We start from the raw sequence: 17,113 nt of genomic DNA, 5'->3' as shown, positions 1-17,113 counted from the left end.
CTTGGCCCTTACTGTCTTGTGAAAAACATCTCTTAAAAATCATATTCAGGGGCTTAAACTAGGAGAATTATTTGCTCTTCATACATTCAACACCAGGTTAGACAAAATATTAATGAGGATGCTCATGGAAAGTTTTAAAATGCATGCTCTAAAACACCCTTTGTTTTCCTCTCACATTTTATGCATCAAATGGGAGCTGGACAAATCAGGATTATAACAACCTTGTGTCAGCTGGAAATGTTTTCTGGAGACTTTTTTATAGCTTTCTTTTCTCTCTATTAAGAGTAAAACAAAAATGGTGTTGCATTGGAAGTGCCAAGGTTAAATAAAAACAAGAGCTTAGTATACTAGATACTGAACAGATGTATTGTGTTAATAAGGTATGAGTAGCATACGCTGTTGAGAGAGGGAAAGAAGTGAGCTTGTTGTCCAACAAGGAAGCATAAATCTGAATTGAGAGCTGAAAGATCCTTATTTTCAGCAAGATAACATTGACTGATGTAGTTTAATAAGTACATGTTTATGTATCACCTTCTTGTAAAACCTGAGATCTGGTTTGGTGGACATGTTAGTGATTTAGCACTTATATGAAGATTACCTTTTTAATCGCTAAGGCATTAGTTTAAATTATTGCATGTTTACATGACTGTATCTAAGGTTTAGTCTGGAGAATTGATTTGATTTGCCTGTGTGTTAGCTTAAACTAGATTACTTATTCATACAAAATGGCCCGTTTCCCACCTACTCTGCTCATGGTGTTCTGCTTTCACTTGTCACTGGTGTACTACAAAGGTTAAATGAGCTTTTCCAATACCAAAATCAGTTGTCTAGGCAGAATGTTGGAATCAGTTTCCCTATGCTGCTATCAGAGTCTTGCTAGATAACCTCGAGCAGGGAAGGCTTTCACTGTTTTCAGCCTGCAGAGATAACAAGGAACACTGTATTTTCCACTAAGCTCTTTAAAAAGTTTTTGAAATATTGCTGTTATGAAAGACAGATAAAGCTTCATCTGTTAACGTCTTCTGTAATTCTAAGCTGTGATTACAAACCTCTACAACTGTGATTTATTTTTGTACTTATGACTCCTTTTTTTTTTAGGAAATATTTCTTCACCGAGAAGGTGATCTGGTATTGGAACATGCTTCCCAGGGAAGTGGCAGAATCACTGTCCTTGGAAGTGTTCAAAAACTGTGAAAACCTGTAGATGAGGCCCTTAGTGACATGGTTTAGTAGTGAACTTGGCAGTCTTGAGTTAAAAGTTGGGTATGATCTTGGAGGTGTTTTCCAACCTACTCAATTCTATGATTCTACAACTGTATTCTATGATTCTGTCCAGGCTCGACGTCACTCCTTCATACCCAAGTCCTCTGCTTCCCACACTTCATGTGGCACAGGCAGATGGGGAACAGGGCTTGGGGTCGGTCCATAACACTTCCTTCCTGCTGCTCCTTGCTCCTCACACATTTCATCTTTCTGGATAAACTTGCTTCTGCATGGGGTCTTCACAGGCTGTGGCACATCCACAGGCAATGTGGATATGTTCTCCGCCATGGAACTCTCCAGAGGCTGCAGGGGGACCCCTGTCCTGGTGCCTGCAGCTCCACTTCCCCTTCCTTCTCTCACCTTGGTTCTCACAAGGCTCTTTTCCTCACTTTTCCTTCCTCGCTCCTCACTTTTGTGCAGCACTTTTTGCCCTTTATTAAACACACTTCCCCCAGAGCACCATTGCCTCTGCTGCGGGGTTGGCTCAGCTGAGCCCGGTGATGGGTGGGTTGGAGCCGGCTGGAGCCGGCTGTGTCTAGCACAGGGCAGCCCCGGCCTCTCCTCACAGCGGCCCCTGGAGCCACTGTGGTCAGCGCCTGTGAACCTGCACCCAGTACAGTGCTTTTTTATTTTTGGTTTAAAAATGTTTAAAATCAAAAGTTCTTAATACATCTGATTATCACTGTAGGGAGCAGCAATTTAAAGAGCCTTAGGTAACACGGCTGGTGTGTAGGTAATGATGTGTAGGCAAACCAAATAGAAAATTCAGTAATGCAAGTTTTTTCTGCAGTGGGATCCTGCCTTTTCCTCATGAGAGGGAAGGAGCATAGGGCAGACCTGCATGAAACATGAAACTTTGACCTGAAATGTCAAAGTTGTCCTGAATTTCGTCTGTTTAAAACCTCATCTATTTTATTCTGATGACTTTGGGGGTTTTGTTGAACTGATTTTTAAAAGTGACACAGAAAATTTCCAGGTGAGGAAACCCACTTTTTAATGAAGTATTCCAAAATAGCTGTGTTTTGGTAAATTTAATTGTGCTTCAGTTCATAAAAATTAAGTTTTACTCTCCTGTAGATACTTCAGAGAAAAATCCTCAGCCTTGACACTGTAGATCAACTATTTCCAAAATATTTCAATATCAGGGAAAATGTATTTGCAGAAGCAGTAAGATTCAAGCCTTTATTTTTCTTTTTGTCCATCTTTGATATAGTCCAGACCATGAGAGATTGTACAGCATCCAACATGGTAAAAATCGGCGGAAATGGTCATAAGAGCAGCCTATATGTCTCTGTGTCTTCACCTCAGCCCACAACAAGGGGAGGAGTCTTCCCTTGGTGCTACAGAGGAGACCAGCTGTGGTTGCTCACAGGGAACGTCTCCCAGCCTGAGGAGAAATGCCTCACTGGCAGGCAGCTAGTCCACTTGCCTTCTGGGCACTGCACAGCATCCTATCTTCCAGGAGCTTCTCATTGAAGGAAGCGCCAGGCAACATGTCTCCTCCTTTGCAAGTGTAGGTCTGACCATGTCCCTGGATGTGCATTGCTCTGCAATGTATCGTTGTCGATTATTTTCCAGATCACTGTGACTATAACTTGATACCAATGCTGAGTTCCTTTCCATACTGCAGGGAAGGAAAGAGACCAAAATGGTTCATTTCTTCAAAGAGGTACCACAGTAAAGTCAGAACTATGCACTTGCATGTTTTTAAGATTTCTGCTGTCAGTGACACTTGTGTAAGTCCACAGAAGCCTAAATGTAGCCTTGTGTAGCCTACAGATACATAAGAATGAACATTGTGCCTGTTTAAACTATGATTTATATGAAACCAAGCTCAAAACAAATATGCAAGAAAACTATATGATTCCAAAAGAAAGTCAGACACCAAGAAAAAGTGTGGCTGTGATCTCTTGGGACTATAGTGATGACAGGAATGTAGATAATATATGCAAGCAATATGTATAATCTGTACAGTCTGTGATGCAATTAAACTATCTGAACAGACTCACTCAGGACATAGTACAGTGTGATCATCCTTTTTAGCAGGCAGATAGTTATGCCTTCTGAAGAAGCTGTCACCATGTTATTCATGGTGATTTATTGTTCTGTGGTGTTGAAATGCAAGATGTATTGTGCCTATTTTCAGTTAATGCCTTTTCTTTGTAGGTGTCTTGATTTATCTATATAGCATTCTTTTGATTATTGCTGTTGAGTAGGTAATCAACATACAATTTTTTCTAAAAAATCTCTGATTTTGCTGCAGATCTGTTGTGCAGTTTCAGTGGGATTGACCATTTCCTTAGTGCAACTTTTGATTAGATGGGGTTTTTCATACCCCTTTTCATCAAGCATAGATCTGTTATATACAGCAGTGAAGAGATAATAATGAGGAATACAAGAGAAGGCTGCTCTATCGTGCAATGATGGCAGGAGATCGATATGTGGGCTTTGGAGAGCTGTGGTCCACAGCACAGAAACCTCTGCCTTGAGCAATTCCGCCTGTGAAATAGCCGTGCTGGTTTACAGCCAAACATCTATTTATTTATATATTTATTAGTATCATTCATCAGCTTTGGCTTCAGGCTTAGACAAAAGCCACAAATTACCATAGATTGCCTTTCATTTGTTAAACTAAATCATATTCATTCAGCCAGAATGCTGCAAGAGAAGAAGGAAAATGTTAAGAAAAGTGACTCCTGAAGGTAGACTAATAGCATCTATACAGACAATTAAACTTACAAGGAGATGCACATGGTGCAGACTTACTCTTGCCAAAGTTTCACGAGCAGGCATCTCCAGATTCTGGACAAAAAGGTTGCACCACACTGTGTCAATCTGTGCTTCTAAGGCTGGCTGTCTCTTAGATGCGTGGTCATTCATTAATATCAGAAGCTTTGCTCAGGCAGAACTACTATGCAACATATTGTGCATCGCTGCTCCTTGCTCAAAGTGCTTAGGGCTAAATGCAGCTCTGGCAGGAGCATTAATGTGTTCATTTTCTACTTTATTTTATTTTAATTAAGGAAAGTAGTAAAGTTGTTTGAAGCAGCTTGCATTAAATAAACAAAATGCAACCCCCCAGACAAACTCACTTAAATATTCTCACAATCAATATGTTGTATGCCAAAGTGCTAAAGTAACTAAAGGGAGACTATTGCACTATGCTGTCTGAATGGATTTAAGAAATATATTGTAAAGCTGTTTATATTTACAAAATAATCTCTCCTTGTAATTATGATGTGCTTACCAAAACTCACTGTGCAAGGTCCTTGACCTTGATCCGTTGCTGAGAATGTATGTACATAGATATGTGTGTGTATGTGTAAGTATACACATATATATAGGAACAACTAATGTGAACCTGTTGCACGCTTCAGCTACCTGCACCAGTCTTCATCTGAGAACACCTCTGAAGTGAGGAAAGATCGTTACCCTTGTTTTAAGAATTAAACAGAGGCTCTATCTCTTCTCTCATGTCCCTTAAGAAGCCTCTGGCAAAGCATGAAATTAAACCCATTATTCACCAGTCTCACACTACAGCCATAAACACTGACCTGAATGATGGACACACTGCAGCAGTATTCAGTCTTTCATAAAAGTTATTCACGATTTTCATCCCACATCCATTAACTGTGTGTGACAAAATTCTATGACAGCTAGCACGACCAATGCGTTTTCTCCAACAAGTGTGCTAAAATTTCATATATCCTGTGCTGACTGAGCCAGCCTTGACTACCTAGGTAATTTGAATCTCTGGAAAAATTGGGTCTGTATGCATCTGCGAGGAGAGAAGATCTGGCAGACATCTGTGATCTCACCATTTCTAAGACTGAGATTAGGAATATTCAGCTGTGGTCCCTCTGCAATATGACTAACATAGTCCTGGGACCAAATAAATTGTAAGGACCGCTGACATTTGATATACAGACCTGAACCATTTAAGTCTGGGAATAGATTTGCCTTTTAGCTGAATATATGTATGGAAGGGTCTTTTCTGGTTTGTCTAGCATTCAAGTCATCTTCATACATGCATAAGCATGACATTAAGTCATTACTGGGAACTCAGTGTGTATTAGTAATGTCATAATCATGCTGAAGTTCAACCACTGTATAATGCAGATATGTGCTTTTAGTGCAATAGTTTTAATATCAAAGAACACACCTATAACTGTGATAAAGCGTTTTTGGGTTTGGCTAGCCTCTCATAAAGTATCATAGTTAGTAAAAATAGGTGTTAGGCATGCTTCATGGATAATAAAATCTTTATCGGGTATACTACAACTAATTTTCTCCTAAGATATGTCAACACCATTCCATCTAATTTAATCTGCCATTGCAGTAATATATGATCATGGTGTACACGTCAGCAACTGTGTGCCAGGTGGTGCGGTGCACTCTTCCTTTCTAAGTGCTACTTCCTGGTGTCCCTTCACTCTTACTTTGGTTAATAAGTAGCACAGCTAGTGAAAAACATTAATAATTTCCCATTCTCATTACCTTGTTTGGGAAATGGGTAAGGGGTACAGGAAAGGGGAAAAGAGACTTCAAATTATTGTATCCTTTTCTGATTTTCCAGCAGTGTCTGTAAGTAATCAGGAGGAGGGAAGCTGTGATCACAGTGAAGGATGTGAAGCTAGAGTATTTGAGGTCACATGGCTCTTTTGTCTTTTCCTTTAGGTGTAATACAGAAGAGTTTAAGAGATCCCTAAAACAGCAGCTTAGCATTATGTCCTTCAGAAAAACATGCTTTTGTTGGTATCTCTTACTCCTTGAGTAAATTTTACTTGTGTGAGAAATGGCCTTAACATCACTAAGATTGATTATGTGGACAAGAATGGCACATTTAAGCAAAGGTATAAGATGATATTAGTGGTTATCTGAAGCCCAAAAGTTAATTGCACAGGCATTGCATTAGTTCTCCTAAGAACAAAAATAAATCCTTTTTTAAAAATTTCTTACCCTCTTTAGAAAAAATCAGCAATGTTAACTATTTCTTATCATCTTATACATATCTTCTAAGATGTTTCCCTTTTGCATGTGTATCCATCAATTTTAACTTTTTTTCCAGGAGTCCTTTTGCAGGCAGAAATGTATCTGTGATCCTGTCTGTGAAAGAGAAGCGACTGTAAGCAAGTTCACTGCTTTCAGCCCTGATGCATAGGTTGGAGAGCCTGTAGTGTAAAACGAGCATCTATGTATTCACCCTCTTCTGAGTTCCTGTCTTTTCACAAATGCTAAAAATTACATCTGGACATGAACGAGACACAGTTACTCCCATTTTCATGTTTTCTATCAATTTTGGCAACTGACTGGAAGATGCCTTGCTTTATGAATTAAAGGATTGCTTTATGAATTAAAGGATTGCTTTATTAATTAAAGGATTGTCTCTGTTTTTAGATGCATTCTGATGCAAATCTACAGAGAGCTATAGACTCTGTCTGCGTCCTCTGGCAGAGCTCTAATGCCTGGATGTTTGTTATGAAGATCAGAACTAATAAAACCGATGCATCTTTTTAAGCCCTTAATTCTTTTTTAGAGCTCAGAAGTCTCATAGTTTTTATCCATTTCTTTAATCCTCATCTTCCTTGACTAAGCAGCCTTAAAGCAGCTAGTTGTTGTGGAAGGGTTAGACACCACCATGGCATTGTGGCACACAATGCACCAGGAAAAGACCTCATTATTCTGAAGGACCTTTTATGGAGCCTGACATGCGCTTTCCTGAAGCAGTCCCCAGAGAGGCTCCTAAAACTGCAAGGGCCTCCAGCCAAAAGTTAACCACAGTTGTCAACTTTAGTCTGCTTGAATAGCACATGCAGGAATGTATTTAACTTGTCTGTACCCCAGGTGATGAGGCAGTGTGACAGTCCTGCTCTTTGGTGGAAATGAAGCAGAAACTATGTGATGGGGAAGCTGCTAACTGATAATTTCCCTGGCATTTTTATTTCAGTAGAAAAGGAGGTAGAGTTATCTCTGTCACTGGGGTAAGGGGCATCTTTAGGAGAGGACCTGAGGGCGCTGAGGTCAGTTCAGCTGGCAGGCACTGAGCTGCTATAGCCAGGACTGGGTAGAAAATCAGGGAACAGCAACCCAGCTTGCGAAGCTACCCAGCTGACACAGGTCTCTTGATCCCATAATGAAAAGAGCCCTCTGCCTCTAGCTTCAGATCTGGCATAAGGAGATGAGCCTTTTTTAATGGATTCTGTGTTTTGGCTCAACTTCTTAAGAAGTTCTTAAGAATAGTCTCTGCAGCTGCATGCTGTGAGTCTCTTGTCCATTTGAAGTAAGAAGGATGCTGAGCAGGTTTAGAGCATAGTGTCTTATCAAAGCAACATCTCCCTGCTACCTTTAATTCTCCCATGGACACCTTTTACACAGGCCAAGACAGGGTTCTGAATATGGACAAATATTCATATGAATGCATAAACACTGCATCTAAAGCAAGTGTGAAGATGGTACCAAGAATTAACAGCACATTGCGTAGAGCTTTCAATTATTCATTGACAGCCTACTTATATTCCTTTTCAGTGTTATACTTAGAAGTGTAACCATGCGTTTTCTACAGATTTTATGGATTAGAAAATCATAAAATTAGCCAGTCCATAAATTAATCCTGATGTAAGTAACTAATCTATAAAATGGAAGCTTCCTATATGGAAAAGGAATGATTAATTTTGTTTTCCTGGTTAAAAAAAATCCCTCAGGTGCTTTTCTGTTTTCTGCTGAAGCTGAAATTTTTTAGTCCTCTGACAATGTCTTACGCCCTCCAATATGTCTTGTTTCTATGGAGACACCAATGAACTGCAGCTTGCATTCTTCTGCATATCACAATACAAGGTTGCTTCAGAATTTTCCCTGTGCTTCACTCTCTTCTCTGTTAATTAGAAATTAATCAATAGGTTTGGTGCTCTTGTCTCGTACACTTACATATGCATGCACAAACACATATGATCCCTGTGACTGTGGGCCAGCCTATAAACACAAGGTATACTTTCAAAGTTTTATTTTACAGAACAGTGCATTTTGTCTTGACACTTATAAGACCATAATTCTAAACTGTATGGGGGGGGGGGAAGATGGATATCTTGTATGCACTAGATGAGATGGGAGGATTTTATGACACTTCATGCTTTTAATAATGCGAAGGACATATGGAGTTCTGGCATGTCCTTAAAGCATATTTTTTGGATCTTTGAATTTATTCTCTTACTATAACCTGAGTTATTGTTTGGCTTCATTGTATGGCCTCCCTCCTAACTTTTATGTGAAATTTAATTTCCCCCTTTATCCCTCCCATCCTGAATGGTGTGTTATTTCATGGTGGCTCTGTAGCTGTAGTTCTTCAGGCTGTATCTTCCCTTCCCTGTGTGTGCAAGGCTTCCCCTTTGGGACAGTGGAAAGTAAACACTTGTGTGGCAGAACACAACGTGTTTGCAAAGAGCACAAAAAAGGAATCATGTAAATTCCTTTATTATTATTAAAATGCACTATGAAGTAAACAATGTTTTTAGTTATTAAGAATCAGTGAGACTTCAAGTTGTATGCTACTGTTAGTGAGCCCTTTGAAGTCAGTAACAAGCCTTTTCTTCCTGCAAGGTAGTCTGAATTATTTTCTCCCTGTTAAATTCAACAGGTAAGAGAGCAGCAGGCTATGCTGGTGCCCTGAGCTCATACCATACTGACGTTCATTTCCAGTAACAAGTCAAAATAGCATTTGCAGAGGCCTCATAACTGATAAATGTTTATGTAAACCAACTGGTGATGGCAACAGATTACATCTAATGCTCAGTTTATGGACTCGTGCCAAGGTGTATGCTGAGTAACTTTTTTCTCATTTCTTCGTTGTGCTACACAGCTGTGTGTCTCCTCTTGCTGTCTCATATGCTGATTGTTGTCTCTTCTAGACAAAAAATATATTTTTGTCTTCCTTTATGTTTTTTTTTGTTTTGTTTTTTTTTCATTTTTTTCCAATTTATGGAATTATGAAGTTGAACTGTAGTTTTTAAATGCTACAACAACTAGTAATCCAATGAAAAGCAAAGAGTTTTGGTAATATACTCACTGCTGAACTAGTATTTCTTTCCAGTATGTATTTATATATGTTTATACGTTCATACATACAGATATGCGCATATGCTTGCCTTTTGTTACCATTTTTATAGTTAAACAGAAAAGCAAAAAGTACAAATAAGGGAGTTTTTTTATATGTGGTTTCAGAAAGAATGCTTTGTTTGAATGCTAACCGTATCCTGGGCTGCAGCAAAAGCAGTGTGACCAGCAGGTTGAAGGAGGTGATTCTGCACCTCTACTATGCTCTTGTGAGACCTCACTTGGAGTATTGTGTGCAGTTCTGGTGTCCTCAACATAAAAAGGACATGGAACTGTTGGAACAAGTCCAGGGGAGGCCCCGAGGCTGATCAGGGGACTGGAGCACCTCCCGTATGAAGACAGGCTGAGAAAGTTGTGGCTGTTCAGCCTGGAGAAGAGAAGGCTGCGTGGAGACCTCATAGCAGCCTTCCAGTATCTGAAGGGGGTCTATAGGGATGCTGGGGAGGGACTCTTCGTTAGGGACTGTAGTGATAGGACAAGGGGTAATGGGTTAAAACTTAAACAGGGGAAGTTTAGATTGGATATAAGGAAGAAATTCTTTACTGTAGGGGTGGTGAGGCACTGGAATGGGTTGCCCAGGGAAGTTGTGAATGCTCCATCGCTGATGGTGTTCAAGGCCTGGTTGGACAGAGCCTTGAGTGACATGGTTTAGTGTGAGTTGTCCCTGCCCATGGCAGGGGGTTGGAACTAGATGATCTTAAGGTCCTTTCCAACCCTAACTATTCTATGATTCTATAAATATTTATTGCACTCTCAATTTATTTCAACTGTTCAGTATTTTTGTTATCAGACAGAAAGTAAGGTTTAACCTTTAAATGGACTAGAGCATTACTGCTTTCTCAAGGATAATAATGGTAGCTATGCAAGCTAGCACGTAATGGTTAAATATATCCTTGCTTTTCACAGAAGCTACTGGAGCTGGAACAGAGATGAACATAGCTTATTAAATATAGCTCTTATGAAGACTGCCCTATAATTACTGTGATTTTTCTTTGTATCATTATGATCATAGGCTGATGAAAACAATGAATCGTGTGCTTTCCGGAGGCCAATAACTATTCAGCTGCATAAAGAGATCATACCTAGAGTAATAAGCCTTTTAGTTTTCTTTGAGTAGTCTATGTAAATAACACACTACAAAGGTTAAATAGGTCTTTTTACCAAAGCTCTTTCTTTCACTGATAACAGTTAAAAACTTACAGGAGAATGCTCCAAAGAGGACCAAGAACACTTCATTCCATACAAATCTCATACATATCCATGAGCAAATCTTTTGATGCTCTTTAATTGAGACTAATTTTTTAATGTATAAAAGGGGATCTGCTGAATATTTTTCATGTCTGGAAGTGTTTTCTGAGATGAAAACCTCAGACTGAAATGACCTATATACCCAAAATGTTATGAGTGCAAAAGTGCCCAGTTGTCCTTTGCTATCAGCTCTGACACTTCACAGATCCAAAATAGATCCAGGGACCTGGATTCAAGTATTTTTCCTATTTTCTAACCCATGAGAGATTTCCATGCTTTTGGGTACTAAAAGGAGAACAAATAGCAAGGGTGTGTTCTTGTGATCTAAATTGTCTCCCCAGGTCTGTGTTGATATGACTAGAAAAGGCAGAAGACCTTGACATAGCAGCTCTATGTCAGGAGTAGCAAACTTGAGTTTTTCAGCAAAGATCTTGGCCAGTGCTGAAAGTCCATTGTTTTCAGAAGTCCTTGCCTGAGAAGCTTTCCCCGTTGTGTATTTACTGATAATTAATGTTTCAGGGGCCAGAATTTGGACAGTTAAAAATTTAGTTGCTAGTGTCTACTCAGTAATGTAAGATAATAATTTTATTTTCTTGTTTTCAGATTTTGTGAGACAATTGAGGTGCATTGGAACGGAGCAGTATTAGTTTCAGACTTTCAGTATAAAGAAAGTGTGCTTGAGAACAATCAGTAATTTCAAAGAAAAAGTTAGGGTTTAAAAGTCATTGCTGTTCACTGTTGTGCTTGTAGAGATGGAAGGAGCATAGGGACGGGCATGTCTGAGATCAGGGCTGGATACCTGCCTTTTTCAAGCAACCTTCCTTCTGCAAACCAAGCTAGCTTTATACTAAAGACATTAGTTTCGTTGCCTTGGCTACATGTACTGGAAGACTTATCTGAAGCCTCACGTTCCTGGTGGTTGTTATACCTTCTCATTTCTAGCCTAATTTATTCTCAGATGTCTGTTTGCAGGTCACCCCTAACTATTAGGTAAAATAAGTCTTTTCCTTGTGTATGTTTATTTGGTTTTGATGTTTAACAGAGAGACACCGCTCGTGATTCCCTTAGTTATGCTGGAAACGTATTTGAACTGTGTGTCTGTTGTACATTCATATCAATTCACAGTATGTGTGTCTATTTAAGTAAATAATATTATCTTCTATTTAATATTATTTGTTTGTTATCATGTACCCTCCTGAACAGCTTTTAAGCAATGTAATGGTTGTACCAATTGCATGGAGTTAATTCAAATATCTCAAATCTGTAAGGGTAAACTACGGTATGAAATAGGGATGATGAAAAGATAAATAGAAAGGAGAATTGAAGTAAATAGTTTAAAACCCATTCTGAAACAAACCCAAACTTTCCTGTAGGTTTGGCTTAAACAAGAGCAAATACACAAGCAGTCAGCTTTGCTATGCCAAGGTTTCCCAAATGGCTTGCAGGTAATGCCACAATTAAACATCAGTCAATTCTACAAATAATAACTTATTGAAACCAATTAAAACGAATGATTTTGACAAATAGGCTTTTAGGCCTTGCTTAGAAAACTTGGCTGATGACACATTCTAGTTGTCCAATGAACAACTATAATGATTGGTCTCTGTTTCAGCCTTATTTAACAGTTTCATTAATAGTATTAAAGAAAGCAAGTGAACAGCATGTTAATGAAGTCAGCAGATGATGTAAACAGCAGGAAACAGAAAATAGAAGATACTTAGAGATTAGAAACATGAGCAAGAGGAGTTATCAATGTATCATATTCAGATTGAGTAAAAAGAGAAGCTAATGCAGCTGGGATAAATTAGTTCAGAACTGATTTTTTATGTCCAATACATGTTAAAATATACAGAAATATACACACTAAATTACAATAATTATTTTTTTTTTTTTTCCCTTGATTGAGGAAAGTCCAGTTTGCAATCAGCGTAATACCTAAAAGGGCAATTCTGTCTTTGGAGGAATATGTAGATAGATTGTGTAGAAGAGCAGATAGGTAATTATAGAATCATACAGTCAGCTAGGTTGGGAAAGACCATTAACATTACCAAGTCCAACCTTTATTCCAGGACTGCCAAATCCACCACTAAACCATATCAATGAGAGCCTCATTTACACAGTTTTTGAACACTTCCAGGGATGGTGATTCCACCACTTCCCTGGGCAGCTGTTCCAGTACCTTTTGGTAAATAATTTTTTTTCTAATATCCAATCTAAACCACCCTTGGCACAGATTGAGGCTGTGACCTCTTGTCCTACCACCTGTTACCTGGGAGAAGAGACCAACCTGCACCTCACTATAACCTCCTTTTAGGTAGTCGCAGAGAGTAAATTGCTAAGTTAAGTTCTGCACAAATAGGTGGATTGTAGGAGCAATTTGCCTTTGTTCAAGAAACAACGAATAAAAATCAGTGTTTGAATGACTGATTTAAGAGGAAAGACTGAAATGTAATGACCAAGCAAACAAGGAATGGAGAGGAAGACCGGTATAATCCTCATGCATTAAATATCTATAAACAGAAAAAATATTACTAATTTAGCATTACCACTAATTTGATATCATACCAGGAAAATGTTCTTTATTAGGTGAAAGCAGCCTCTTACCATATTACATCAAGAATTAAAAAATAAATACTTTGAGGCTGTAAAGCATAACCTAGTGTCAATCAACGGAAGCCTGAAATAGGCTGTAGGCTGACAACTCACTGGCATATGGAAATGCTGAGTCTCTTCAACACCCCTCAGCATGAATGCGTGTTGCAGAGTCCTGGAATTGTTAGATCCAACGTATTCTTTTATTTTATTTTTTTTAAATCCTCCCCTTCCCTAACAATATCCAAATCATAGGAGAGGAGACTTCCCAAGTGTTCCATTCAGTAAGCCCAGTCCCACACAAGCTCTAAAATACTTCCCCTTCCCCAGTGTGGTGACATGCATGCTGCAGGTAGACTGACAACTGCCTCCTCCAGTTAGAACATAAAATCCAATACCCTTCTAAGCTTGTTTAAAATGTGACTAACTTGATCCTCAGCTCATGCATTGTCAAATCCCACTTGGTGAGTCTTTTTCCTGTTCCAGCTGGAGATGAGCCCATGCTGGAATTTTGGAATCTAGATTTTATGTTCCAAAACTGAACAAAGTGGCTTGGACTCATTTTCAGCTTTAGTCTCCCAAACTGCAGTCATGTCTGTAAGTAAAATGCTGAAACACTAGTTGTCTGGGAAAAATGAATGAGTGATGATTTTAAGAGAGATGCTGTGGCTACTCAGTGCAGTAGCTTCCAGCTTTTTGGTGCTGTTCCCAGAAATGCTTCAACCATGCCGAGGAGCTCAATTCTCTAATTAAAAAAAAAAATTGTATCAAATATTTTTCAGCTTTACACTCTCAAATTAAAGCTTAAAAACCTCCAAGGAAGGAAAGGAGGCCAGATTGGAGGGGGAGGAGGTGAGAGGAAGGAAGCGGGTGGAGAAAACCACTATATTCCCAAGATGCAAGGAAAGTTGAAAAGTAGAAGAAAAAATATATTAAATCAGTGTAAGCTAAGAGGTAAGTTTAAGGCATTTTTTTACATTGAATGTATGTTTTGTTGGGGTATTTTTAGCAGTAAAATTCTATATACTTTAAAAACATTTCAAATACATTGAAGTGAGGTAATTGCTTTATTTTCAATTTCTTCTGCTATAAACTTGATCTATATTTTTATTAAGACCTATCAAAGGATGTGTTGTGCTGGGATTTTGCTAATTTTCTGCTGTTGCTGGTTAAAACTGTCTATTACCTTACCAATAACCTACATGAAGTGAAGCAACATCCCATGGCACCAGGCAAGGTGTTTTGTTGTAGAGCTCAGCTGCAAAAGTTAATTGTTTATGGAGATTTAATGGTCATCATGCTCCTACTTATCTACCTCACTGTAATTCAGCAGTGGATTGGTGTAGCTTAGGAAAAGAGCCTCTGAAGTAACAGATTTTGATATAGTTAGGAAGATAGTTGACCTGTGTTCTTAACTTGAGATCAGAGCCGTGACTTACATTGTTTATTAGTGTTGTTGCTGTTGCTATTGCTACTTGGTGTGCTGCCTATACAGAGGTGGTATAAGTTAAGTTTTGATCAGAGACCGCATGCCAGCAGCTGAATAGCAAAGTCTGGTGCACTTAAAAGCTCATTTATTACTGGTATGTTTGTTGCTATACTGCCAGGAGCCTGCCAGAGATGCAACAGAATAAAAATATTGCTGATTAATGTGACTGCTTGTGTTGTAACACCATGTGGTACTAAAGACTTTGTCACAGATGAGTTTAGAAAGGAAGGGAACAGAAATCTGGAAAAAATAGAGGCAGGTATAAGGAAGTTCTGCATAGTTGTATCAGAAGGGCAGAATGGGGAGGCAGAGATATTCCTGTGCCCTCCAGTATATATCTAGTGCTTACTGCATATATGGACCAGGTTGTTGGCAGCCCTTTTCTCTTTGAAGGTTGGGAACAAGGTAGGGCAAGTGTGTGACAGCTGCTGTAATGGCAAAGACCAGAGCTCTCAGTAGTTGGTGAAGAACAATACAGGAGAGGGGGTTTGCAAGAAGTGTTGCCGCCTTCCTCTCTGATCCTTATCCAGCTTCTGCTGTGTCTTGTCCTTGCAGGCTGGAGGTAGTACTGTGCTTAAAAGCTTGTGATGTCTCAGTTGTTCATGAATTTATCCAGTCTTGTTTTCTAAGCTGTTTACATTACTGATTTCAGAAAACATGTTATAGAAATGGGTTCTATAAATTAATCACATTGACTTTGGTTTAGGCCTCCTGTTTGAGGATTTTACAGATTGCCTCAAGTGGTTTTACTGTGAAAAGTTAATAGCGTATCTGTGCTTATCATTACCACCTTAAGATATCTAGTTATAGGCTGAAAAATTGTGGTCTACTTAGATTCTCCTCCATTCCATATGTCTGGTCATCCTCATCCTGCTCTGTACATAAAATGTATAGCTATGCTATGTTTCTTCAGTGATTCAGATGAAAATGTTAGTGGTTTGCTGACTCCTGAAGACACGTCTGTCTAATGACTATCTCCACTGGATTCTGTCACCATTTAGCCTTCCTTAACTTTTCTAAATTTTTTTTCAGAGTTGAACTGGATGCTTAAATATTTCTACACATAGCAGTTACATAAATATATGCATGGCAGCTGTGCACTTGAAGTTGAATCTATTATAGATGAAGAGCTTGAATTCCACAGTATTTGTACTATTTTTATTCAGGCACATCCCGAGAATTTAGTATCAAATGGCCTAATTCTGCTCTAACTGATTAAAGCCAGTAAGTTAAGCCAGAAACTCCTACCAGACTCCATAGGATCAGGACTGGTCCCACCTACTAGAGAACAGAGATTGACACCACATTCAGAAATGTTCTGAATTGTGCATGGAGTTAGATAATAAGAAGTGCAATCTTTTGTCTTTTGTAGGAGAGGAGACTTGGGAGAAAGGTAACCACAATGGTACTGAGGACTGGAATCGCAGGATTGAGGAGAGCTAGAAGATGGCAATGGCTAAGCAATCTTACGATGGAGGAGAGCTGTGAGGAGTAGGCAGGGAGGGCTGGCAGGCAGCCCAAGAGTAAGGGGAGTGAGAACAGAGCCCTGCAGGCAGGCAGGCAGGCAGGCAGCAGCTGCAGTTGCAGACCCCCAAAGGCGGCGGGGGTGCCACTACATTAGCCAGATACTCTGATGTCAGAAATTCTTCAGACATCCAAAAGGCCTTGGATGACTATGAAGGTGAATAGGAATTTGGCATCCCAAGGCACCTGTGCAATTTTCAGCCTTAAGGTGGCTCAACAGAAATAAAGGACAAGGTAGAAATTGTGCAGGACAGACTAGACAGCTGATGATTCCAGCAGTCTTTATTTTGTTCTGTAAAGATTAATGGAAAGCATTTTCCTCAGATATCTAGAAACCATGACCTATATTTTAAACAGAGTATTAAATAAATAATTAAATGGCTATGTAGTCACAACTCCGTCACCAGACAAAATTATCCAAATGAGGAATTAACCATAATTATATTCTTCCCAGTACCTGACATTTGTTTTTGTTCTTTTCCTTATGTGGACATTTTGAAGAGGAAGGGATCCCTTTTAAGCTGATACTGTTTAGTATGGGACTAGAATTAAAAAAATGTTTAAAATAGGTTCTCTGTAGCACTATCGAGAGTTACCTTCTTTGGACATTTTCTTAAAGTCAGATGATTTTGCTCATTGCTAATGCAATAGGATAGAAGTGGAGGTACAATCAGGTTGTTAAAAAAGCCAAATGTGAAAATGACTCATTTACTTGGAAACTTGCAGCAGCCCAAACAAGTTGATGTTTTGGTATTGATACATCATTTACCAGGTGTGTTGCATCAGCTTCACTTCAAAACAGATGCTAGACGTAGAGTGTCACGAAGAAATTCAGGCTACGGTTAAAAATGTTATGCTTGGCAGCACTTCGGGAAGAAAAGCTGCCTCTGA

At 39.1% G+C, this 17,113-nt stretch overlaps 1 protein-coding gene across 23 annotated transcripts in view; it reads left to right on the top strand.

The window, feature by feature from the left end:
• Window positions 1–17,113, top strand: part of DLGAP2 (DLG associated protein 2) — a 463,247-nt gene that overhangs the window by 144,396 nt on the left and 301,738 nt on the right. For 4 of the 23 annotated variants that reach the window (XM_061460680.1, XM_061460676.1, XM_061460678.1 and 1 more), the window contains exon 2: window positions 13,992–14,163. The exons of the other annotated variants lie outside the window; for them this stretch is intronic. In XM_061460680.1, coding sequence (XP_061316664.1) covers window positions 14,106–14,163 — 58 coding nt within the window. In that variant the 5' untranslated portion in view covers window positions 13,992–14,105. The remainder of the gene's footprint in view (window positions 1–13,991; window positions 14,164–17,113) is intronic. 23 annotated transcript variants of the gene reach the window in all.

Source organism: Pezoporus flaviventris, unplaced genomic scaffold (assembly GCF_033815535.1).
Source record: "Pezoporus flaviventris isolate CSIRO_AGI_PZ_B2104156 unplaced genomic scaffold, CSIRO_AGI_Pfla_v1 ptg000031l, whole genome shotgun sequence".
NCBI classification, from domain to species: Eukaryota; Metazoa; Chordata; class Aves; order Psittaciformes; family Psittacidae; genus Pezoporus; species Pezoporus flaviventris.
The sequence above is the reverse complement of the archived record's forward strand: the minus strand, read 5'-3'. Positions and strand labels throughout refer to the sequence as shown.